General features: G+C 41.2%; 1 protein-coding gene across 2 annotated transcripts in view; it reads left to right on the plus strand.

Moving 5' to 3' along the window:
* The window catches only part of CLNK (cytokine dependent hematopoietic cell linker), a 248,402-nt gene that overhangs the window by 208,798 nt on the left and 12,744 nt on the right, over positions 1-26,860 (plus strand). For both annotated transcript variants that reach the window (XM_008017899.3, XM_008017900.3), the window contains exons 13-18: positions 394-412; positions 2,553-2,634; positions 7,495-7,535; positions 13,994-14,127; positions 19,880-19,957; positions 26,537-26,692. In XM_008017899.3, coding sequence (XP_008016090.1) covers positions 394-412; positions 2,553-2,634; positions 7,495-7,535; positions 13,994-14,127; positions 19,880-19,957; positions 26,537-26,692 — 510 coding nt within the window. The remainder of the gene's footprint in view (positions 1-393; positions 413-2,552; positions 2,635-7,494; positions 7,536-13,993; positions 14,128-19,879; positions 19,958-26,536; positions 26,693-26,860) is intronic.

The following is a 26,860-nucleotide window of genomic DNA, read 5'->3' on the forward strand; positions in this document are numbered from 1 at the left end:
GCAAAGAACATCTTTGTGCATAGAACTTGGCTCAGATTTCAGGTTGTGTCTTAGAAAAAGAGTCTCATCAATGGAATTATTGAGATAAGAATAAGAGTATTTCTAAGGTTTTAGATAATTATGGTAAATTACTTTCTAAAAGAGTCAAAGCAATGGATAGTCCCATCAGCAGACTGTGGACTTGTCTGTTCCTTCACACATCGATTACAAAATTTTGATTTTTGTTCAGTTTTCTGAGGAATTATTTGTAGATTTTAAAAAAATATATGAACTATGTTAACAAAAATTTTACCAAAATTCTACCAACCAAATGCTCTGAAAACACACATGGTATTCTATTAAATTCTCTGTCATCAAAAGTCAGTAAATTTTTTTTTTTTTAATTCAATACAGGTCCTTGAAGCAGAAAAAGGTGAATTGTTTACATTTGTTTCTTTACCCTAATACTAATAGATTGGTTCTCTTTCTAGATCTACAGTGCTTATGGGTATTGAAAGGGATTGATTGTTTGGAAGCCTGGGATAGGGATGTATGTGTGTGCATGATGACATGATCCTCATGCACACACATACATCCCAAGGACCTCAGAGTCCTCTAGTCTAAACAGGGTGATTTAAATCCAGAATAGACCAGACATCTTTCTTTAGCCATACACTACTGACCAAAAGGCATTACACTGTCACCCTCCACCACTTTGGAAAGACATAGCCAGTCCCCTGCTCCAAAGAAGCTCTTGGTATCTCTGCCTCTGATGTCACCCATGCACACACACGTGTGTCTCTTTCATGCACATGCACATGTACACACATGCACATACCTCTACAGTGTTGGTGTTGTTGTGCAAGCATGCAATCCAACAGTCACTCATATCCTAAATGGCAGGATGCTAAGCAGGTAGTACTTTCATATTCACCTGGGAAACACTGTTCTCCATTCCTCTAGAATGATGAATTATGTCCAGAGCCAAAGGGCCTGCATCACAGCCCAAAGAGTTCGCAAAAGACATCATAGTTCAACAGAGCAATATTAGGTTAGGATTTCAGAAGCCTGCCACAAAATCACTGTGTGGTTTTGGTCAAGTTGCGTTTCCTCTGTGAGGCTCAGGTCTGCTCTTCTCTACACAGTGACAAAGCTAAACTGGAAATGAGGCCTAAATTGGGTTTATGGATTCCCCATGAGTCCCCGAGGGAGGAGTAGGAGTTGTTGGCAAGCCGAAATAATTCACTAACCTAACTGAAACCATGCCCTTTCCCACAACACAGCTCAACATCCTAACTAAAATGTTCAGATATTGTTCCATCAGACCACACAACCATGAGTGTTAACACAACAACGTGGCGTTGTTCAGCTCAAGAGGGGCAGATACTCTGGGTGGCTGCTGATGACATGAAATGATTTTATGGAATGCGTGATTCATGGACCAGCCGCTGACCCATGTTTCAAGTAATCACAGTCCTTCGATCAAAGGTGTCCAGTTTGTGATGAACCTTGGGCAGAATACAGAGCAACAAGCACAATTAAAACATGCCAGTGCCTGTATGCACCCTTCGCTTTATTACTTATGGTCACAGCTGGGAGAGTGTTTTATGAGATTTTATATCGTAGTATTATGATGTGCCCTTGGCAATTCTGGATGGCTAGTTAAATCTGTCTGTGATGAAAAGAAAATAAAAAGCAGTAACAAAAACTGCACATGTAATTACTAAATAACTCCAGATTGTATGGCTGGCAGAACTTTTAAAAACTTGATGATCGAGGGGGAAAGAAATTGAGAAACTGTATCCCTAGTTGGAACCAGGTAGAGACTGCTGGTCTACCTCAGAACCCTAGGAGCTCACCTGCCCTATCACAGGAGGGCATGAGAATACAAGTGCCATGACAAGCTGGGCACCCCAATCTTCTCCATCAGCCAGAACAGTCCTTTCATGTAACTTTCTTCTTGTTAAGATTTCATCTCTCAGAAGGGTCTTTCTTAGCCATACGTATAGTCACTCTGTATCCCAAAGTAGTACTTTATTTCCTTTATATCAGTGTATTGCCTAATAGAAACGTTCTTATTGACTTACTTGCATGTTTATTTCCATTTCCTTTCATTAGAATGTAAGAACCACGTCTGTCTTCTTCTCCACTGTATTCCCAGACTCTGGCAGAGTACTTGTCCCATAGTAGCTGCTCAGTAAATATTTGTCAGATGATATAAATGAATGAATGAGGATGAAGCTAAAAATCTTTTAAAATCACAGGTCCAGAATAATCCCTAAATACCTTCCAATATAATATTCTGTATTTCTGGGAGGTTCAATAATGTGTTCTAGCTTGTAAATATTCAAAGTGATTTTTACAACATATAAATATAAATAATATAAAAGTCATTCTCAGGAGGCAGAAGAGTTGTAGAATATGTGAGTTACAGTTTCCACTGACCATCAAGAGCCCCTTTCTAACAATCAGAGATTACTTGGAGGAAATTATAGTAGTTCCAGTGGGCTTCTAATGGTTCTCAATTATTCTTCTTTTGCAATCTGACTAAATTATGTCACTGTTTTATATAGTCCCTCATAACCAGAGGAAGCCTGAATCAACTCATCTGTTACAAAATCAAAATTCTCAAGAGACTCCACTTGCCGTTAGCAGGTAAGGAGCCAGGAATCCCTTCTCAGGTCTGAGGCTGGGGGTCAGGCCATGTGCTGTCTCAGATAAATGATCACGAAGACTTTCTGAGAAACAAAAGTCTTTGTGTCTGAAGCCCAATAATGAGGTTCAAGAGACACTTGTGAATTACGGCTGTTACTGATTTCGATAATGTTGTTCTTTCGGAAATTTATAAATGATTGAGTGTTAGAGAAGTTTGGGAAATTTTAAGGATTAACCAGATAGGATTAACTGGAAAGGATGCTAATCAACCTGGGAGGAAAAGTTGGTTGTTTCAAACTATTCTGGGTTGATGACCACACCAAAGCTTTAGTTACTTCTGAACAGCAATTGATGGCCAGGTGACCAAGTGTTGTTGAAAATGCCCTCACCGGAATCATCGGATTAGATACTTGCCTGCCCCGCTTCTTGTGACAACTGTCAACCCAACTGAACAGTTAAAGAAGCCAAGGCTCAGGCACGATATTTATCGACCGAAGTCACTAAATTAGTAGTGACTGCCCTAAAACAAAATCCAGGGCCTCCAGTATTAGGTGCTGTAAGGCCCTTATGATCTCACTCTCGCCAGTGCCTCTGACCCCAGTTCAAGCCACTCTCCTCTCACTCTGGGGCACTGCAGCCTCATCAGATGCCTGCCAGCAACCACAATGCCACTTAATGCACGGTATTAGCACATGCGCCTCTCCCGCCTGTAGTCCCTCCCCCCGTATTTGCTCCTCTCCACCCTCTCCCTACTTGAAACACTCCTCTCCTATTTCTCCATAGAACCCCAGCTTAAAGCTTAATGAATCCAGGAGATAATTTGCATCAATTCTTCAGATGAAAAACATGAAGCTGAGAAAGATCGAGCCCTTTACCATGGAAGCCAAGCCCAACCTCAAAGTCCAAGCACTGTTCAGTAGCCAGTGCTGCCCATTAGGACTTGATTATAAAAATGCAGCCCATAAATCCTGACTATCCCTGGTGCCTGCCCAAGGCTAAAATGCTGCCTTTAATTGATTCAGTAAGTATTTGCTGGGGATGTACCATGTTTGTGGTGGAACAGAATAGTGGTTAAGCAGGATCCACCGAAGCCAGGTTGCCTGACTTTATCAGCAGTGAACTACGTGACCTGTGCAACCTCATTGTCTTACATGAGAAACCTAGGGCAGAGTCAGGCATGTTGCAAGAGCCCAGTAAACGCTTGCTCTCATTGCTATTGCCAGGCCCTGTATATCGGGGGCATGATCACCATACCCTATTCCTTTCCCTCCTTTACTTTCTTCCCTGGTCCCATTTGGCACCTTCAGTAACTTCGTTTGGCCTGTGGGTACTAGGCATGTAGCTTCATTGTGCTTTGGGGACCATCTGGTGTCTAAGCCCCAAACAGCTTAAATACAAAACTCTTCCCCATACCACAATATCCTCTTCCTCTTCCTCCACCTCCTCTTCTTCCTCCACCTCCTCCTCTTTCTCCACCTCCTCCTCTTCCTCCACCACCTCCTCCTCCTCTTCCTTCTCCGCCTCTTCCTTCTCCTCTTCCTCCTTCTCCTCCTTCTCCTCCTCTTCCTTCTCCTCCTTCTCCTCCTCTTCCTTCTCCTCCTTCTCTTCCTCCTCCTTCTCTTCCTCCTCCTTTTTCTTTCTTTTTCTTTCTTTTTTCTTTCTTTCTTTTTATTTTCTTTCTTTCTTTTTTCTTTCTTTTCTTTTCTTTCCTTTCTTTCTTTCTGTCTCTTTCTTTCTTTCTTTCTTTCTTTCTTTCTTTCTTTCTTTCTTTCTTTCTTTCTTCTTTCTTCTTCTTTGAGACAGGGTTTTATTCTGTCTTGTAGTGGCACAATCACATCTCAATGCAGCCTTGACCTCCTGAGCTGAAGTGATCCTCCCATATCATCCCCCAGAGTAGCTGGAACTATAGGTACATGCCACCATGCCCAGCTAATTTTTGTACTTTTTGTAGAGAAGGGGTCTCACCATGTTGCCCAGGCTGGTCTCGAACTCCTGGTCTCAAGTGATTCACCCACCTTGGCCTCTAAAAGTGCTGGGATTACAGGCATGAGCCACCATGCCCAGCCCCCTTTCTTAATGTAATTTTCTAAAAGTAAAAAATACACACATTACATTATAGTGAAAAAACAACAAGCTCTCCAGTTGGCCTCATTTCTGTAATAGTTATTTGATGTGGTTTCACTTCTTTTGTTTATTTATTTGTTTGTTTCATTTATTGAATAAAGACTCTTGATGTTTCTTCCTCTCTTAACTGACTGCTGCTTCTTCTAATTCCTCATCTTGGACTTTTTCCCAAACTGACCTCTAAATGTTGGTATTCCTCAGAATTCATCTGAGGTCCTCTTTACTATCTCTAAGGCCTGCGTAATCACATCCATCTCCAGCATCAAACTTCAACCCCATGTTGATAATTCCCAAATCCCTATCTTCTGCAAACCACCTCTCTTAGCTCCAGACCTGTGCATCTAATGACCCATTGAGCAGTTTTCCTTAGCTAAGTCCCAGGCAGCACAAACTCATAATGGTGAAAATCAAACTCTTCATTTCTAGTCCCATTCTGAAACCCATAATATCCTCTGCAAAGCTTTTCATCCCAGTAAACTCAGTTAGCTCTCTTTCCCATCTTCACTCTTCCTCTATCCCATCCATTTTCAGCTCCCAAAATTATATCTCTAAAACGTGTTGAATGTCTATTTCTCCCCCATTTGCCTAGCTCCTTGCATGGCCCAGTCACTATCAACTTTTGCCTGGACTATTGCACTAGTCTTCCAATGATACTGATCATCTCCACACCCTCCCTTTCCTCTAGAAGGAACTGCTTTCTGGTCTCTTGCAGAAAAGGCCATGGCTCCTTGCCTCTGGGCCTTTGCACATGCTGCTCTACCTGCCTGGAATACACTCTTACTCCTATTCGTGCTTCAGGGGTCAGCTTGGTTCATCTTTCTCCCTTAAAGCCTTTCCTGAGAATGAAAGCAATTTTGTCTCATTTACATGACCTTTTACTACTACAGAAACTTCTGTTATGCACACCTTTACCATAACATTTATTCTACATTATAATTATGATACAAGCATGTGTTTCTTTTATAAACTAACCTTCATTCAGGCAGAGGCTATGTCTTCTGTATTGTCTATTCCCCGGAACATACCATGTGCCTAGTAAGTATTCAACACATGTTTGTTAAACCAAACAGTCATCATTTGTTAAACCAAACAGTCATCATTTTTGTTTCCTTCCTTCCTTCCTTCCTTCCTTCCTTCCTTCCTTCCTTCCTTCCTTCCTTCCTTCCTTCCTTCCTTCCTTCCTTCCTTTCCTTCTTTCTTTCTTTCTTTCTTTCTTTCTTTCTTTCTTTCTTTCTTTCTTTCTTTCTTTCTTTCTTTCTTTCTTTCTTTCTTCTTTCTTTCTTTCTTTCTTTCTTTCTTTCTTTCTTTCTTTCTTTCTTTCTTTCTTTCTTTCTTTCTTTCTTAGATAGAGTTTCACTCTTGTTGCCCAGGCTGGAGTGCAGTGGTGTGATCTCGGCTCACTGCAACCTCCGCCTCCTGGGTTCAAGCCATTCTCCTGCCTCAGCCTCCCAAGTAGCTGGGACTACAGGCATGTGCCACCAAGTCCAGCTAATTTTTGTGTTTTTAGTAGAGACAGGGTTTCACCATGTTGCCAAGGCTGGTCTTGAACTCCTGACCTCAGGTGATCCACCTGCCTTGGCCTCCCACAGTGCTGGGGTTACAGGCTTAAGCCACCGCGCCAGGCCTTTTAATTTTCATTTTCATTGTTTTGCTTTTATTTTTTTCTGCTTATAGTCATGTCAACTATGTACTTCTAGAATATCCACAGAGGACATTTCTATTCTTTTCAACGTTTTCTAAAAATCCTAAACTATTAGAGCAGAGAAATTTTGCTAGTCCCTATTTTTTCCCAGACAATTAACAGAAATGTACACTGGCTGCTAGTAGAGGGATTCTGGTTTTAACGGAGTCAGATTTTGAATTTCAGTAGCAGTCTGACTGGCAGTCACAGCGTAGTATGGTGACTGGATGAACTGACCTCGGGCTTTTATGGTGACAGCATAAACCAGATATATGCTCAGTTGATTTCATTGGCACTAGAAATGGATCAGGTTTCATTTAATGAACCCAGAGGCTTTAGTCAATAGCACAATCCCTGGAATAGAGCATCTCTCATGTAATTAGATTTAACTGTGGTAGCACCTGGAGCTCATATTGATGATGCTGACCACAATACAAAATGAACCAGAAAATTAGAGCTAAGTATTAAGTAGAGTGCTAAGAAAAGTCACTGATGAACAGTCTTGATAATATCATTTTTGTAGTTAGAAATGCATATTGTTATTTTGTCTTATAGTTTTATCGTCTCTTTTTCTTTGGCGTTTTTCTTATCATAATCCACTAAGTTTTCTTACTCAGCACACAATTCTAGAAGGAATACAATAATTTCTATATTCTTCTTCCACTCTATGGTTGACTTTCAATTGGTAAACAGTTTCTATAGATTTTGAGCCCCCACCAGCAAAATGTTGTGTTCCATAATGACTGTAGCTACAAAGCAAGTTTAAATTCATGGCTTCAAAAAGTGAAGAATAATGACATGCACTCACTGAAAAGACCTGAGAAGAACTTATATGGTCAGTTTGTTCCACGTCTAATATTGCCAGCTTGAGAAAGGAGGAGAACATGCCTCCTAGTGCCTTTCAAAACAAATGATTCTTCTAGCTTATCCAGTAAAATATAAACTGCTTTATAACTGTGACTTCAGGCTATTATCATTGACCTTGCCTCTGAGTGGAATTTTACTACCAAGGAGAAATACTAACATTCTTTGAATTCTAACATATTTTCTTATAGTTCTTCATTCACGATGAGCAACCACGGTGTGCAAAACAGAGGTAAGAGCACTTTCAGAATTATCAAATAAACAGGTAAGTCATGATACTGTGATATTGCTGCTCTGTGACTTAGCTGTTGTGAACCCCAGAGCCACTGAGCTGATATGTACAGATGTAATTAGCTCATTTTCATTGCATTACTATGACAATAATTTTAATCCATGATTAAATATGATCACTTAGGTGGTTTCTAGTTTTTCCTCTTATGAATATTATTATGCTATCAACATTAGTATAGATGTTGTCCCGTGTATAAAATGTGATCATTTCCCTTCATAAGAAATTGCCTTCATGAAATTGCTCTGTCTTAGGATATGCATCTCTTCAACTGCCCTAGATGTGTTTTCCAAAGTAGACATTGACTGGTCTCACCAACAGTGTGTGAGTCCCCATTGTTCCCCATTCTCTCCAACAGTTGTTTTTGACAAACTTAATTTTTCCCAATCCATTGGGTGCAAAACAAATTTGTCTCAAGAAAAATCTGTAAAATGAAGAAAATAAAACTGACATCTCTTAGTAACTGCTTGTAAAGTAAAAATCTGAAGGATATCATATCTGTGGCAATGTCTGAAGCGGCAATATAAATACAGAGTTCCATGACTGTTAGTGTTGGGTGTTGATACTACTAATTATTTTGCACAAACTACTGCCATCATATTCATTTGTCTTTCCTTTTTTCATTCTATGTGCCATGAAGATTCTGTGTTTACATCTAGCACTGGAATCTCTCTTTGTTGAGCCAAAAAAAGAAAAGGGGGTTTAATCCTGGAGGAAGCAAAGCCCATAGGATATTGTGGAGAGGATGAGGTTCTCTACTGATCCTGCTCCTAATTCTGTCTCTCTTCTTATAGTAAGATCACTTTGAACAAATTAATTATTTGAGCTTTACCTTTCCCCTTTCATAAAATTCAAGTAGTAATGTTAACTGATATACTCATATTAATATAGTATTTGCACACACACACACACACACACACACACAGCCCTCTGCCTGCCACATAGTAGGCAACTGATACATTTTAATGTCCATTTTTCCTTTTCTGCATTCTCTTTCTTCTTCCCACCCAAATGACCTCAGTAGACCTGTGGGTTGTCTCACTGACTTCCATCATGCCTTCATATCACTGCTGCCATAAGCCATCTGGGCCTGAGGATGGAAAACCAAGCTGATAAATTCACTTCCCCTCATATACACATTGCTAATGGGTTTCCCAACAGAAGATTCCTTTATTTAAAAGGTGCCCAAAGAGGGCTAAAATAAAACCAATGGACTCAATCCCTAGTCATCAAATGTCAGGAATGGAAGTCCTAAAGGTCAGATCTGAGCAGATGAAGATGAAAAGACTTGGAGCATCCCGGAGGAAAGTCCAGAGGCTGACTGGGCTCAGAAGGGGTGTTACTTATGGAGGTTTTGTTGCAGGGATGGGGAAGCAGAATCATAGCTTAGAGAGAAATCCAGAATCTTAACTTGAAATATAAAATCAAGCACAAATAAAAAAATAAAGAGCAATTGAAGAGTGGAATGGAGGAATGGAAATGGCCTTCACAGATATGAGTCCAGTCAAGCACCCCAGGGCTGTAAGTAGATCATCTGTACTAGGGTTGCTTAGGTTACTGTCAGCTAATCTCACCTCATCTCAGAGGAAACAAGGTTGCTGAGAGAAGCCTGAGATGGATGGTGAAATGTTTGAGCCTTCATTAGTTCCTGTTTCAGTCAACAAACATCCAACAAGAACATGGTTTGTATGAAAAACTGGGCTGAGCCCCAAGAATACAGAGTGGAGACCACCCCACCTTCTCTTAACCAGTGCTTAAGCACACCTGCGATGTTCCTCCATCAGCTACTGAACCGATACTCATTCTACTGGGTATGAATTCATGCCTGGATCACCAGTACTTGGCGATGTTAAGTAGGCAGAAAACAACATGCAGTCTCTACACTCCTAGAATTATCGGTCTAATGAGTTCTCCAATGCATCAGGTATAGGCAGCGGAGTGAAATTTACACCTCTGTAGTTGTACATGTTATTATACTTATTTTACAAATGAGAAAATAATTTTGGGGAAGTTCAGTTATTCTTGTTCAGTTATGGCCTGATAAACAGTTTTGGCTCAATTCTTTGATAAATGCATTCAAGTTAAACTATTAGGAACCCAAGCAAGTGGATCTCAGGACAGAAAAAAATATTTTGACATGTTGGAAGAGGCCCCAGTTTTGGTTATATTCCAAAGTAGTAACAACATTATTCTCTAAGTCTGGGATTGTAGATCATCTGTTTTCTTTTCCTTTTTTATTTTTAGTTTTTGTTCACTAATGCTTTCTCTTTGCTTTAAAATAGATGACTCTTTTTCTTTTCCTTTTTTTTTTTTCTTTGAGATGGAGTCTCATCATGTCACCCAGGCTGGAGTGCAGTGGCACAATCTTGGTTCACTGCAAGTTCCGCCTCCCGTGTTCACACCATTCTCCTGCCTCAGCCTCCGGAATAGCTGGGACTACAGGCGCCCGCCACCATGCCCGGCTAATTTTTTGTACTTTTAGTAAAGACAGGGTTTCACCATATTAGCCAGGATGGTCTCGATCTCCTGACCTCGTGATTCGCCTGCCTCAGCCTCCCAAAGTGCTGGGATTACAGGCTTCAGCCACCGCACCCAGCCTCTTTTTCTTATAAAATTATTTTTTAAATTGTGTATAAGTGTGAATTAAATTTTTCGAATAAATATTTACAGACTACCTGCTTAACATAAAATGCTTTATTATAAATTACAACAGGGAGGTCTAGAACTATGTTTCTCTAGTAATATTAGCAACACTCACAGCTAGCCTTGATGGGGTGGTTATATGATCAAACGCTGTGCTAAGTGTTTAATCTATAATGCATAAGAATTTTAAATATTAGTAATTATTGATGTCAGTATGGTTTTTCAACCCATGCCTTTTCTGTTAGGCTACTCTCCCTCAAATTTATTGTGCACCTCCACTGTGCTAGTCCCAATGTTCTTCCCCTTATCTTGTGGCTTCATTTCTGTGACCCTCCATTCTCCATATGAGGAGAGTCCTATTTCATGGGGTTATAAAACTTAAATGTAATGTTTTAACAAAAAAAATTCCAAAGATTAACTGCTTCAATTATTTTAAAACAAAATCAACTAAATACTTATAGCGAGTTACAGAGTCAGAATTTCTTTCATTCATTCATTCAACAAAGATCCAACCAGGCTTTCAGGGAAAATTTACTTGGCAAACTTGTTCTTTTTGTTTCTTTGTTCTGTTTTGCTTTAAGTCATTCTCTGAGCAAACTACAAATGCATAGCTGTTTCCAAGTGCTCTTTTTCAAGTAGGACTTTTAAAATATCCAAGCAAGGCACTGAAGGTTAAAAAGGAATAAATCAGTTGCCACAATGTCATGAAAAATTCATAATCACTAAACATTACTATGCATGCAACACCATCTAAATGATAGGAAATACCGAAAATGGTTATTTTTTCCTCTTGAGTATGTTCCTATTTCTTCAATCCATGTTGAAAAGTTAATTATGGCCATTTAAATAAGGCTCAAGTCAATTGTATTGTGTGTTAGTACAGCTCTGTTGGCTTTCTCTTGGTTAGGATTTGCCTGGTATACAGGTCTCCATCCTTTTGCTCTCTGTGTCATTACATGTTAGAAGTGCAATTAGCAAATAGCTGGAATTTTTAAATCAATCTGTATCTGATTTTTAAAGGTAAGTTTGCACCTTTGATACTTATTGTGCTTACTGATATTTTGGGGTCTGTTTTTATATTATGTTGTGCCTCCTATTTGTCCTGCTTTGTATTTAATTTTTTTGTCCTGTTGTATACTAGATTCATCTCGCCTTTATTTTCCTTTCTTTCTTTTTCTTGGAAGTTATACATTCCAGTATCAGTCTTCTTTTGGTTACCCTAAATATTTTTAATAATGGCATGCTAAAATTTTAGCAATCTGAAATTCATATTTTCTTTACAAACAATACAAAAAACTTAGAATGCTTTCTTTCCGAAAGTGCAGATTCTTCATTGTGTTTGAAAGTTAAATTTTTTTATTTATAAAATAACATTTTAAAACTAGGAATGGCTCTAGTTTTATTCTCATTTTTTAAAATAGAAATTGATGGCTGAAATTAACTAACCACAATTAAGGTAATTTAAACTTTAAGTGATCAAACAGTTTTCTGCAACAAATATTTTGATACAAATAAGCCCTCATAACAAACATCCTTAAGCTCAACATTAAAAGCAACAATCCTGGCCAGGCGTGGTGGCTCACGCCTATAATCCCAGCACTTTGGGAGGCCAAGGTGGGTGGATCCCCTGAGGTCAGAAATTCAAGACCAGCCTGGCCAAAGTTGCAAAACCCTGACTCTACTAAAAATACAAAAATTAGCTGGTGTGGTGGCAGGTGTCTGTAATTCCAGCTACTCGGGAGGCTGAGACAGGAGAATCGCTTGAACTGGGGAGGTAGACGTTGCAGTGAGCCAAGATTGTGCCATTGCACTCCAGCCTGGGCAACAAGAGCAAAACACCGTCTCAGGAAAAAAAAAAAAAAAAAAAAAAGAAAAAAAAGCTACAATCCTTGGTCTCCTTAGAATAAAATTGTCAATGCATCAGAAGTAGTGTTCTTCTTAGTAAACTTAGAGATAAATTTGGCTTTTTGATTACAAGAAGCAGAATTAGCACCTATATAATCTAAATATTATGGAAAATGGCATTTATTTGCTAATGTTTAATATTTCATCTCAAAAATTTACTGGATCAAAAGCAACCCATCCTTTCGAAGTTCTTGTTAAGTTACTAAGCATAACTGTAACTTTGGTTACATTTTTAAAAATGAATTACAACTAAAAAACTTATAATTCTATATTCACACTGATTACCTCTTTTCCATTTCATATGTTATTTTTGCCTAGTATTTTACTTACATAATGTTTATCTATCCTAAAGGTTTTATGTTTTTAAAATAGTTACTCCTTGCTTAAAATTACCAATAAATTTACAGCTGCCTTGCTTAGTATTCCTCCTTATACTTCACTCCATGTTTGTGGTCTGAATTTCAAAATATATATATATTTTATTATTATTAACTGGGAAGACATGCAATGAAAATGTTATTTTGATTGAGGTATGTATAAAAAATAGCACATTAACATTTGACAAGTGGTAGTGTCTTAAAGTTTAGGTGTCATATGAAATCAAACCCCTATCAATGAACTTTTTATATTCTGCTACTTTAAAATCCCTCGGTCTGTCTTGTACTTGAATTTATCTTTTATCCAGGCAGGATTGTGTAACATCATGCATTGATGACTTGGAAAATAATGGATAATGGACATAAACAGGACTGCCACTGTTGATACATGCTATTATGTAATATATTTTTAAAATCACATTTGCACCACCCACCACATTAGAAAAGTGTAAATGTTGGGTTTCTGTTATGTTACAGTGGCAGATGCAAGATTCCTCAGACTCCAGTTTGCACTTGCAAAGTCCAATCTTATGATCAGGAACAGACACTGCCCCTTGTTTTCCATGAAGTGACAGGCTCACTTTGTTCATTTTTAGTAACGTATCTGTCAGATATCGAGGTCGGAATAACAATAGCTTGTCAGTCATTCTTTTGGGTTAAAAAGTATGATATTTCATTTTTTAAAGTTATTCTTTCAAGTTGAAAAAAATAGTGTTTCCAAAATGGGGAAGGAACTTGTCATGTTTAAAAAAATGAACAGAGTTCATTACACACAGAACAGAGTGGACAACTGGGGGAGAAATGAGGATGTGGATGGGGAAATATGAATAGACAGTCCATTCGAGCCTTATGGACAGAAGGAAAACATTTACGTTTTCTTCTAGGCAGAAAGGAAATCATATCAGAAATTTTACCAAGGGGAGTGGCAGAGTCAGAATTCCAATTTTTTTTTTTTGAGACGGACTCTTGCTCTGTCACCCAGGCTGGAGTGCAGTGGCATGATCTCGGCTCACTGCAACTTCCGCCTCCCTGGTTCAAGCAAGTCTCCTGCCTCAGCCTCCCTAGTAGCTGGGATTACAGGAGTGCACCACCACGCCCGGATAATTTTTGTATTTTTAGTAGAGACGGGGTTTCACTGTGTTAGCCAGGATGGTCTCAATATCCTGACCTCGTGATCCGCCCACCTCGGCCTCCCGAAGTGCTGGGATTACAGGCGTGAGCCACCACGCCTGGCTCGGAATTACATTATTAAAAGATGACTCTGGGAGTCCCAAGGAAAGAGAGGAGGAAGCGCAAAGCTATAGGCAGAGAACAAAACAGAGAGAATTAAAGTCACTGAGTGAGCTGATGTGGTGTTGACCAAGAAGGTCCTCACGGATATAGGAAGGAGCGAAGGGTTTCAGTTCCCTTTTGGAGGCGGGGGACAGCCTGCACCAGTCACAAAATCACACTGAAATGTGAATTTAACCTTTCCAGATCACAGAGGAGGCATGCAGCCCTGTTCTCCTCAGAGATGCCAGCCGCCAGCCAGCTGCAGCCCTCAGGAAAATATACCACCCTATAAATATACAAGCTGGAGACCACCTTTCCCCAAAAGGTCTGATAGAAAGGTAAGCAGATATTTCTCTGCCAAGTCCTTCTAGATGTACTTGGCATCTGAATAGAGCTTTCCTGAACAATACCCAAAATGAGATTATTTATGTTTGACTTTAACTTTTTCCCTTCTGGCTACATATTACTGGGTTTTAATATTTTTAAAGTATTTTAATATTTTTAAATATGTTGCTATATAACATATTATGTTGGTCTCTCACCAGATTCTTTGACTGGCATGTTTCCAGATTCTAAAGTGTTTTTAAAAAATTAATCCAAAAATATAGATATTTAGACATGTGTTTTATATTTATCGGCTGTCCAATAATCTTGTGGGGGGTTAACTAGGATATACAGGTTGCAATTTTTTTCCAGCAAAAGATTCATGTATTACACACTCATTTCAGTTAACAGTCCAGTGACCATTAGTTGAGGAGTTATTATGTGCCAGATAATGTGCTAGAGGTTATGGTCCCCACCCTAATGGAGATGTAAAGAGTGGGGAGATGCAAATGGATGCTAACTCTGTTCTTGTGTGTCCATCATCTATTTTGTGGTCTCTTTCTAAAATATGCTCATTCCCTACAATTGATTATTTTTGCACCATTTTTCACTTACATTACCCTATGGTGGGGGGATAAAGCTTTCACTGTATCTTGTATGCTTTCTCTCCATCACATTAGATGTTATTTATTAAAGTCTTTCACTGTAAAACCCCAGAGGATGTGCCTCTTCCAGGTCTCCATCCCACATCCTGCTATTACTCACTGTCCTGCTACAGAGCTTGTGAAGATTTCTAAGCAGAAGCAGAATGTATAGGATATCTCTGGTGAATTCTTACAGTATCCTAAAGCTCTTTTGTTATCCTTATATTCATATTAATTTCTACCTAATTCTAAAAGGGTCTCATAATCTGAAATTAGACTTTGGAAAATATTTTCACATCCTGGTCAGGCATGGTGGCTCACGCCTGTAATCTCAGCACTTTGGGAGGCCAAGGTGGGTAGATCACCTGAGGTCAGGAGTTTGAGACCAGCCTGACCAACATGGAGAAACTCTATCTCTACCAAAAATACAAAAATTAGCCAAGTGCAGTGGCACATGCTTGTAATCCCAGCTACTTGGGAGGCTGAGGCAGGAGAATCGCTTGAACCTGGGAGGCAGAGGTTGCAGTGAGCTGAGATCGCACCACTGCACTCCAGCCTGGGCAACAGAGCTAGACTTTGCCACAAAAACAAACAAAAAAAAAACAAACAAAAAACACACGTCCTGCTTTTATTGTCGCTTGTCATGCACTCGGCTTCCTTTTGCTCTTTCATCTTCTTCATAAACATGGGGATCCCTTGGTTCTAACTAGAGCTAACTAGAGGTCTACACAAGGTCACGCTCCCTCCCAGATCCCGAATTCCTCATAGGCATGAGACAGGCTTGGACCACATCAGGATTTCCCTGATTTCAGGTGTTTGAATGTGCCTTTATGATTTGTGGCATATCTATGTCCTGTCAATAATAACATTTACTTGATAATACTCTTTAAGGTGACCTGTTTTCACTTGATATCACTATCCTGGTTAATTTTTTTTTAACCAGTGTGATATATCGTAGAAAGTGACTTTAGAAGTAACTCCATTCAGGCCAGGTGCGGTGGCTGATGCCTGTAATCCCAGCACTTGGGGAGGCCAAGGTGTGCGGATCACAAGGTCAGGAGTTCCAGACCATCCTGGCCAACAGGGTGAAACCCCATCTCTACTAAAAATACAAAAATTAGCTGGGCATGGTTGCGCGTGCCTGTAGTCCCAGCTACTCGGGAGGCTGAGGCAGGAGAATTGCTTGAACCAGGGAGTTGGAGGTTGCAGTGAGCCAAGATCGTGCCATTGCACTCCAGCCTGGCAACAGAGTGAGACTCTGTCTCAAAAAAAAAAAAAAAAAAAAAAAAAAGAAGTAATTCCATTCCTTAGTGTATGCCCCAAAGAATTGAAAGCAAAGACTCAGATATTTGTACACCCACGTTCATAAGATTATTTATAATAGACAAAAGATGGAAACAACTTCTATGTCCATTGACAGATGAATGGATAAACGAAATGGTACACACACGCACACAATGAAACAGGAATAAAGGAATAAAAGGAATAAAAAAGGAATAAAATTCTAACATGTGATACATTATACAAGAACCTTGAAAACATTACACTGAGTGAAATAAGTCAGACATGGAGGACAAATATATGACTCCACGTATACAAGGTGCCTAGAACAGGCAAATTCGTAGAGACAGAGGGTAGGATGGTGGTAACTGGGCCCTGAGGAAGGAGGTGGAGGTAATGGAGAGTTATTCTTTAATGGATACAGAGTTTCAGTTTGTAGTCATTAGAAACTTTTGGAGATGGATAGTGGAAATGGCTGTAAAGCAATGTGAATGTACTTATTGCCACTGAATTATACAACTACAAATGGTTAAAATGGTAAATCTTATTATATTGTTGCCGAAAAGAGTCAAATTCTGGAAAATATTTGAGGAGATTTATTCTGAGCCAAATATGAGTGACCATGGCCCATGACACAGCCCTCAGGAGGTCTTGAGAACATGTGCCCGACAGGGTGCAGCTTCGTTTTATACTTTTTAGGGAGATAGGAGACTTCAATCAAATACACCTTTTTTCTTTTTTTTTCTTTTCTTTTCTTTTTTTTTTTTTTTTTTTTTGAGACACAGTTTCACTCTTTTTGCCCAGGTTGGAGTGCCATGGTGTGATCTCGGTTCACTGCAACCACTGCTTCCCGGGTTTAAGTGATTCTCCTGCCTCCCAAGTAGCTGGGAGTACAGGTGTGCGTCACCACACCTGGCTAATTTTGTATTTTTAGTGGAGACAGGGTTTCACCATGTTGGCCAGGCTGATCTCGAACTCCTGACCTCAGGTGATCCACCTGCCTCAGCCTCCCAAAGCGTTGGGATTACATTTAATAAATACATTGTTTCAGTCCAGAAAGGTGGAACAGCTTGAGATGGGGCCTTCCAGGTTATAAGTAAATTTCAAATTTTTCTGGTTAACAATAGGTTGAGTTTATCTAAAGACCTGGGATCCACAGAAAGGGAATATCACTGATAGATAGAGGTCTTATTATCGGTTAAGATAAGGGATTTTGGACCAAAGTTCTTATTGTACAGATGAAGCCTTCAGGTAGCAGGCTTCAGAGAGAATAGAGTGTAAATGCTTCCTCTCAGACTTAAAGTCTGTGTTGATGTTAATGACAGAGAGGTATAATGAGGCATGTCTGACCCCTGCTTCCCATCATGACCCAAACCAGTCTTTCGGGTTAAATTTTAACAGTGCCCTGGCAGAGGAGGAAGTCCATTCAGATGGACTTAGGAGGCCTTAGAATTATATTTTTGGTTTACAATATTTTCCCTAATTAAAAAAAATTCATTGCAATATAAACAAAACAAGCTATTAAACTGTAGCAGGATCCCATCACCTGCTAATGACTCTCAGCATAAGGACTGCTCTTCTTCTGTTAAAGAAGAGATTAGAAATGTCAGAGAGATATTAAGGACGCATTAGGTCAAAATGAAACATTCCTTTTAAATTATTCAGGGGGACTAGAAAGAGAATTAGAAGGGGACCCCCTCCCCACAAGTGATTCCGAGGTACGTAATTCAGTTTCTGAGCACCAGTTACACTCACCAGCCATCCTGCATGACCACACCTGGAGGAACATAGGACTCATCTCTAAACGTCTTCCAACTTGGACAAATAAATAAAAACAGAGCGGATGAAATGCACCATGACTGAGCTCTGCCAAGTCCATGGACTGGCCAAGAGGCCCCTTGGAAGCAGTAGACCACTTCAAGCTCAGACAGTTCACGCTTCAGTGGGGAGATGGGGCTCCACGGCTTCCTTTGTCTCTAGAGCCTGTCACATGGCTTTGCGGGAGTGAGGCAGAGCTGGTTCTGCCATGGACCTTTTCAGCAAGGGGGTAGGGACTAGGTCAAATAAGAGGTGACTTTTGGGCCAGGCGCGGTGGCTCACACCTGTAACCTCAGCACTATGGGAGGCCAAGGCATGTGGATCACCTGAGGTCAGGAGTTTGAGACCAGCCTGACCAACATGGTGAAGCCCAGTCTCCACTAAAAATACAAAAATTAGTCGGGCATGGTGGCACATGCCTGTAATCCAGCTACTTGGGAGGCTGAAGCAGGATAATTGCTTGAACCCAGGAGGCAGAGGTTGCAGTGAACCGAGATTGTGCCATTGAACTCCAGCCTGGGCAACAAGAGTGAAACTCTGTCTCTCAAAAAGAAAAAAAAAAAAAAAAAAGAGGTGACTTTTAGTCCCAATCTTGATGCAAAAGAATGGCTGAGCTGCGTAGGCAGAGGTGAAGACCAGGAGGGATTCCAGGCAGTAGGGCCAATTCTGTTCTATTCCTGAAGCTGTGTGTGTCCAGAGTACAAGCACTTTTGTCTGGCCAGACCCATGTCTGAAATGGGGTGGCAGGAAGTGAGACTGCAGGGTTGAGTTAGAGCTAACTCATACGGTTCCAGATGGTGTTCACATCAGTGTGTTCTCACGTGAACAGAATCAGAATCTCAGTATTGAATGTATCAGGTTTATTTTTCAGTGGACCAGAGACTCCAAATGAATGAGAGACCAAAGACCTGATGTCACATACCTAACTCTTGCCAACCACTTGACAGGTTTTGACAACTTTTTTTTTGAGACGGCGTCTCACTCTGTCACCAGGCTGGAGTGCAGTGGTGCAATCTCGGCTCACTGCAACTGCCACCTCCCAGGTTCAAGCGATTCTCCTGCCTTGGCCTCCTGAGTAGCTGGGATTATAGGCACGTGCCACCATACCCAGCTAATTTTTGTATTTTTAGTAGAGACGAGGTTTCACTGTGTTGGCCAGGCTGGTCTTGATCTCCTGACCTCTTGATCTGGCCACCTCGGCCTCCCAACGTGCTGGGATTACAGGCATGAGCTACCACGCCCAGCTCAGGTTTTGACTGTCTGAACCTTCACTGTCCGTCTTCACTAGGGTTAATACTACCTGGCATGCCTACTTCAAAGATGTGTTGTAGGGGTGGATTGACATGCTACTAAATGAGGAAGGACCTTATAGATGCTGGACTCACAAGGAGGGTTATTTAATATTATGATCCTCGGAATCCTTTGAAGGAATTTCAAGTCCATGATGCATCTCCCTGACTGCCCTTCCTTCTCCCAGTTAGTCTGGATTTTATCATCAAAAGAATTTAAAATCATTTAACATTGATATAAATAAAGCAGCGCGGCCCAGGGAGAAAGCTAGATAAACTAGGATCCGAATCATAGCTCAGCCGCCTGTGCCTCTGGGGAAGTGGCAGAGATGGGCTCTTTCTCCCTTCCTGCTGTTTGTATGTGACTAGGGCAGTGTAGGCTTCACAAACAACACATATTTCCACCTCAACAAGCCTCAGCAGCTGAAGATTCAGAAAGCACTGATAGATAACGGGCTTATCATCCATTCTGAGGGTGGTGCTGAAGGACCTTTCTCAACACATTCCCGTTGACTTCAGAATTCCCCAGATGCAGTTACTTTTTCTGTGTCTCTCTGCCCCAAGTATCTGTGGGCTTCTCCAAGTTCAGGGACTAAATGTTAGGCACTGAATATCTACTATAGATTAAACTGTGATTAGGCACTGGTGGAACAAAAGTAAATTTTGAATTAATTAATCAATAATTCATACTTTCCTTTGACCCTAAAATATTTGTCATTGATTCTGTTCTGCAGGATGTGCAGCACAATGAATGGTACATTGGAGAGTACAGCCGCCAGGCAGTCGAAGAGGCATTCATGAAGGAGAACAAGGTAATGCCATTCACATGGCCCACCGTCATTGTTTCCATAGGCATCTTAAGGTTCTCTGCTCGTGTGTCACAAGATGTAACCAGCAGCTTGCTTTCATGTATTATTTCCTGCATCACCCTGCATTTCTCGATGCTGGGAGGCTGTAGTTGAAAAAGGCATTTAACATGGAGAGTTTCAGGCCAGGTGTAGTGGCTTACACCTGTAATCCTAGCACCTTGGGAGGCCGAGGTAGGTGGCTCACTTGAGATGAAGAGTTTGAGACCAGCCTGAACAACATGGTGAAACCCAGTTTCCACTAAAAATACAAAAAAAAAAAAAAAAAAAAAAAAAAATTAGCCAGGTGTGGTGACACATGCCTATAATCCAAGCTACTCAGGAGGCCGAGACACGAAAATCATTTGAACCTGTGAGGTGGAGGTTTCAGTGAGCCAAGACTGTGCCACTGCACTCCAGCCTGGGCAACAGAGTGAGATGCTGTCTCAAAAATAAATAAATAAAATAAAATAAAATAATAAAAACAAAAAACAAGAAAACATGAAGAAGACTGGGCGCAGTGGTTCACGCCTATAATCCCAGCACTTTGGGAGGCCAAGGTGGGTGGATCATCTGAGGTCAAGAGTTTGAGACCAGCCCGGTCAATATGGTGAAACCCTGCCTCTACTAAAAATACAAAAATTAGCCAGGCGTGGTGGCAGGCGCCTGTAATCCCAGCTACCCAGGAGGCAGAGACACGAGAATCGCCTGAACCTGGGAGGCAGAGGTTGCAGTGAGCCAAGATTGTGCCACTGCACTCCAGTCTGGGCAATGGAGTGAGACACTATCTCAAAAATTAATTAACTAAATTAAATTAAAAAATAAAAACAAAAAAACATGAAGAGGACCGGACGTGGCAGTTCATGCCTGTAATCCCAGAACTTTGGAGGCCGAGGCGGGTGGATCACCTGAGGTCAGGAGTTCAAGACCAGCCTGGCCAACGTGGTGAAACCCCGTCTCTACTAAAAATACAAAAATTAGCCAGGCATGGTGGTGGGTGCCTGTATTCCCAGCTACTCGGGAGGCTGAGACAGGAGAATCGCTTGAAGCCGGCAGGCAGAGGTTGCCTTGAGCCGAGATCCTGCCACTGCACTCCAGCCTGGGCCACAGAGCAAGACTTTGTCTCAAAAACAAAAAACGTGGAAAGCTTCAGGCCCGAGGCTTGGTTGTGCTAATTATCAGCTGTGTGGCTTTCTCAAGTTTCTAAATAACTTCCCATGTAGATTTATTCATTTGTAAAATGAAACATAGTAAAATCAACCCTAAGGAACTATTTTGAAGATGAAATATGGATACTGGACTATAGAGGTCACAATGGAAGGGGATTCCTTCTGCTTTCATCAAGGTTTATCTCCTTAATCAAGGTTTGCCCAAGGTACTGTAGGGTGTTTATGTCTCACTTCTTCGAGAAAGGAGCAGGGATTGTGAAGGCTGCAAAAGTCAGGATATGGTAGGTTATGCTGCAGTAACAACCCCAAGATCTCAATTGTTTAACATAATGAAACTTTACTTTTGCTTGCAAACCATGTTCAGGATGGGTTTGGGTGGATAAACCCAGGCTGCTGGGGCTCCATCTCAATGGTGTGCTTCTACCCTCACACTCTGACTTGTAATACATCCTCTCAGAAGTAACATAGTTTACTTCCGCTTACACATTTTTGACCAAAGGAAGTCACATGACCAAACTTAACTTCAAAGACGGTGAGGAAGTACAAACCTACATGTGACTGAAAGGAGAAAAGAACTGGAATACTTGTCATCAGGTCAAATGACTACCACAACCATCATCCCAAAGAGCAAATGATTATCAAGCAATGACTATGTGCAGAGAACTATGAGATTGCTTAGAAGTTATAGAAAGTGTCTCAAGACTGATGCAACATCAAAACCTATCCCCAGCTGATCAGTACAATGGGCACTGTTGAAAGAGGTAACCCAAACATGAATAAATTAGTTAATTAGTGAATAAATGATAGGTCTACAATAAATTTTCATAAAACCTAGCTCTCAGAATTGATGCTGTAAAATTAAATAAATGATATGTATAAGTTGCTATGGTAAACAGAATCATGCCCACTCCAAAGATATTCACATCCTAATCCCCAGAACCTATGAATATGTCACCTTCATAGAAAAGGGGACTTTGCAGATGTGAGGGTAAGGATGTTGAGAAGGGGAAGTAACTATGCATTATCTGGGTGGGTTCAATATAATCACAAAGGTCCTTGTAAGAGGGAACCAGGAGTTTCAGAGTCAGAGAAGAGACGTGATAATGAAAGTAGAGGTCAGATGAATGAGGGAGCCACAAGCCAGGGATCTTGTTGGCCTCCAGAAACTGGAAAAGTCATGGAAACAAAGTCTCTCCTATTGATTTTAACCCAGCAAGACTCATGTTAGACTTCTGACCTCCAGAACTGTAAGAGAATACATTTCTGTTTTACATTACTAATTTCATGGTAATGTGTTATAGCATCAATAGGAAATGATACCATTGCTTACCAAGTATCTTGAACATACACGGAATAAATGGAATATCCCATTTCTTAGATGAGGAAACTGAGGCTAAGCCAATATGTTGGTCATAAAGTAGAGAAACTGATAGAACATGCATTCAAGATCAGTGCTCTTTTCACAAAATCCCAGCTGACTCTAGTAGCCCTCACAGTTCTTTTCACAGCCCGAGTGGAGAACCCTGGGTGGTTGGCTGATGCAGCTCCTTGAGGACCCTCCTTTCCTCCTTCCAGGGAATCTGGCCACGCCTTGGTAGGGTGGCGAACCTGGTGATGGTAGATTCCAACCCTGGCTGTCGTTCTTCGCTAATCCGTGCCCAGTGCACCATTGCACTCACAAAGCCTGTTTTCCATCAGAAGAACTAGTCTTAGCAGACCTCCTTCCAGGAGCCCGTGTGTGGATTGTGCTGGAAAAGCAATATGCATGTGACCTGATGCTCTTCCGGCAGCATTTGGACGCTCAGCAAATGCTCCCTTCCTCTCTTTCTGTGTGCGTGCTTCTGCCTCTTCCCAAGAAACTTATACCATAGCAACTTATACGTATAATTTATTTTAATCTTAAGAAAATAAAATCTCAGTTAAATGACTTCATATTTTCCTTTTCATATTCTACTTTTCTGTTTGTCTCAGTTCTGTCAAAATGTGTTTCCCATTTATGAAAGATAATTTATTTTAAATTTCAGAATTACTCAGATTTATTTTGACAAATCATTTCAGAGTTTAAGAGGATAAACCCAAAAATTGGCCATGAGTTTTGGCCTCTTCTCTCCTTCTGATCTTTGGCAGTGCTCTGGGCTTGAACATTAAGGCTTCAGTTATGACTAAACATTTTAGGCAGAACAAGTTCCAGAAAATTCTGCCATCCTATTTTATACAGTCAGAGGCTTGTGTATTTAAAGGGTGAGGATTTGGTTTGGCTTTTCAGTATTCCATTTAGTAACTGTGATGCTTTAGGGGAGTCACTTAAGCCTTTAGACCTTTATTCCTTTACTTGTAAAATAAGAATAAAATTTTTCCATCAATGTTTATGTAAAGAACCCAACGTTTATGTAAAGAACCTGTAAATAGGCTGGGTACAGTGGCTCACGCCTGTAATCCCAGTACTTTGGGAAGCCGAGGCGGGTAGATCACGAGGTCAGGAGATCGAGACCATCCTGGCTAACACAGTGAAACCCCGTTTCTACTAAAAATACAAAAAAATTAGCCGGGTGTGGTGGCGGGCACCTGTAGTCCCAGCTAGTTGGGAGGCTGAGGCAGGAGAATGGCGTGAACCTGGGAGGCAGAGCTTGCTGTGAGCCGAGATCACGCCACTGCACTCTAGCCTGGGCGACAGAGCAAGACGCCGTCTCAAAAAAAAAAAAAAAAAGCACCTGTAAATGAGCCAGGCATGGTGGCTCACACCTATAATCCCAGCACTTTGGGAGGCTGAGGTGGGCAGATCACAAGATCAGGAGTTTGAGACTAGCCTGGCCAACATGGTGAAACCCCGTCTCTACAAAAAAGACAAAAATTAGCCGGGCATGATGGTGGGTGCCTATTATCCCAGTTACTCAGGAGGCTGAGGCAGGAGAATCACTTGAACCCCGGAGGCGGAAGTTGCAGTGAGCTGAGATCGTGCCACTGCACTCCAGCCCCGGCAACAGAGCGAGACTCCATCACAAAAAAAAAAAAAAAAAAAAAAAAAAATTCCTCTAAATGAAACAATGTGTGCAAAGTGCTTGGCAATTCTCAATGCACCTTAGCTACCAGTATCATCATAACATCACTATCATGTTACAATATTATTTATAAATTTTGTATACTTAAAGTATTGCCATGTTGTATTATATAGTATTACATTATATAAGTATTCATTATAGAAATATATAATTATATATAGCTATTATAAAATATAGAGAATTATATATCATAATTTATTATTATAGCTATAAATCACTACATATATTATCTATATTTATCATGCTTTTTTTTTTTTTTTTGAGACAGGGTCTCACTCTGTCACCCAGGATGGAATGCAGTGGTGAGATCTCAGTTCACTGCAACCTCCTCCTCCTGGGTTCAAGCGATTCTCCTGCCTCAGCCTCTGGAGTAGCTGGGATAACAGGCACATGCTACTATGCCTGGCTGATTTTTGTATTTGTAGTAGAGATGAGGTTTCCCCATGTTGGCCAGGCTGGTCTCGAACTCCTGACCTCAAGTGATCCACCTGCCTGGGCCTCCCAAGTGTTAGGAATACAGGTGTCAGGCACCGCACCCGGCCTCTATTCTTCATAGATCACTTATAACCATCTATACAATACACACAATTACACTTACAGATTTTTCATTTTCATTATATAAATAACACAATGTAACAACAAAACTAAGCCTGGTAGATGCGTTCATGTTCAGGAGGACTGCTCCATTTCTCAGTCTTTTACAACCAGATCTTAGTATCATTCTGAATTATTCCCTGGAGTGTACAAATTATTTCTAATCATTGTCCTATTCTCAGCTCTTGGACCATTTGACGCTGTTGACCTGCTTTTGGAAACCCTCAGTCTCCACCTCTTGGCTTCTGTCACTCTGAATCTCCTGGTCTTCCGTCATCTTTCAGACATCTCCAGGCCTTTTGTGTCTTCTCTTCCTTGCCCTGTACTTGCCCTCACCTCAACATAGGCTACAATTCCTCCTCCTATAAAGGGCCTCTCCATTCAGTTTGATATCCATGACTTAGAAGCCCCATGTCTCGTTCAGGAACCCTAATCCTGCATAGACATCTTTGCACACAGAAGTCCAACTTATTAGGTAAAAGCTTTCTCTGCTCAAAGCCTGCTGTGGCTCCCACTATCTCTAGAATAACACCCAAGCACCAGGCAGAAGAGGAAAGATATGAACATTGAGAGATGAATACATCAAGAAGCGAGCAGGAGAAGGGCTTTTCCATGCAGAGGGAGTAGCACATGTGACGTGGTTCGGCTGTGACCCTACACAGATCTCACCTTGAATTGTAATCCCCATAATCCCACGTGTCTAGGGAGAGACCTGGTGACTGGATCATGGGGGCAGTTTCCCCCATGCTGTTTTAGTGAGTGAGTTCTCGTGAGATATGATAGTTCTATAAGGGGCTCCTCTCCCTTCACTCCTCACTCTGCTCTCTCCTGCTGCCATGTGAGAAGGTCCAAGCTTGCTTCCCCTTCGCCTTCCGTGTGATTATAAGTTTCCTGAGGCTTCCCCAGCCATGTGGAACTGTGAGTCAATTAAACCTCTTTCCTTTATAAATTACCCAATCTCAGGTATTTCTTTATAGAAGTGTGAAAACAGACTATACATCAGGCAAAATCTGGGAGCCCCAAAGCAGATGGTGCCTTTGGGGAATGGTGGCTTGGCTGGAGCCAGGAGTCAGAGGCAGAAAGCTGCAGGAGCAATGAGATACCAAACTGCAAGATAGGTTGGTCATGCTAAGTTCATGGGCACTATGCCTAGGTCAGTAGGAAATGATGAGAGCTTTTTTCTTTTTTGTTTTTGTTTCTGTTTTGGAACCCGAGTCCTGCTCTGTTGCTCAGGCTGAAGTGTAGTGGCACGATCTGGGCTCACTGCAATCTCTGCCTCCCAGGTTCAAGTGATTCTCCTGCCTCAGCCTCCTGAGTAGCTGGGATTACAGGCACGCACCACCACCACGCCTGGCTAATTTTTGTATTTTTAGTAGAGATGGGGTTTTTCCGTGTTGGCCAGGCTGGTTTCAAACTCCTGACCTCAGATGATCCGCCTGCCTTGGCCTCCCAAAGTGCTGGGATTACAGGGGTGAGCCACCACACCTGGCCTTGATGAAAGACTTTCAAGAAGAGAGTGTCAAGATCCAACTGGTACACATCTCAGAAAATGACAAGAACCCGTAGACACGCAGACACTCAGTACAAACTTACTGAATTAAAGTGGTTTACCGAAAACTAAATCCATCTGGGAATCTCATGCATGCAAACATCATTGTTGCCACCATTACAAGGGCAGAATGCTGGCATGCCTGAAAAGATGACTGTTACTCTTTTTGTTTCAGGATGGTACTTTCTTGGTCCGAGATTGTTCCACAAAATCCAAGGAAGAGCCCTATGTTTTGGTTGTGTTTCATGGGAACAAAGTCTACAATGTAAAAATCCGCTTCCTGGAGAGGAATCAGCAGTTTGCCCTGGGGACAGGACTCAGAGGAGATGAGGTGGGTATAACTTAACAGCCTCCCTGTTCCAGGCTAAGCCCAACAAATAAAGGAAGAGTTTGGGGGATGTTGCCCTGGAGGAGGAGGATGCTGCCCTGAAGAAGGGGGATGTAGGCTGACCTCCCCACCCCTTCCACAAATATCTGCACATCTTACACTTTGGCCTAC

Source organism: Chlorocebus sabaeus, chromosome 27 (genome assembly GCF_047675955.1).
Source record: "Chlorocebus sabaeus isolate Y175 chromosome 27, mChlSab1.0.hap1, whole genome shotgun sequence".
Lineage (NCBI taxonomy): Eukaryota > Metazoa > Chordata > Mammalia > Primates > Cercopithecidae > Chlorocebus > Chlorocebus sabaeus.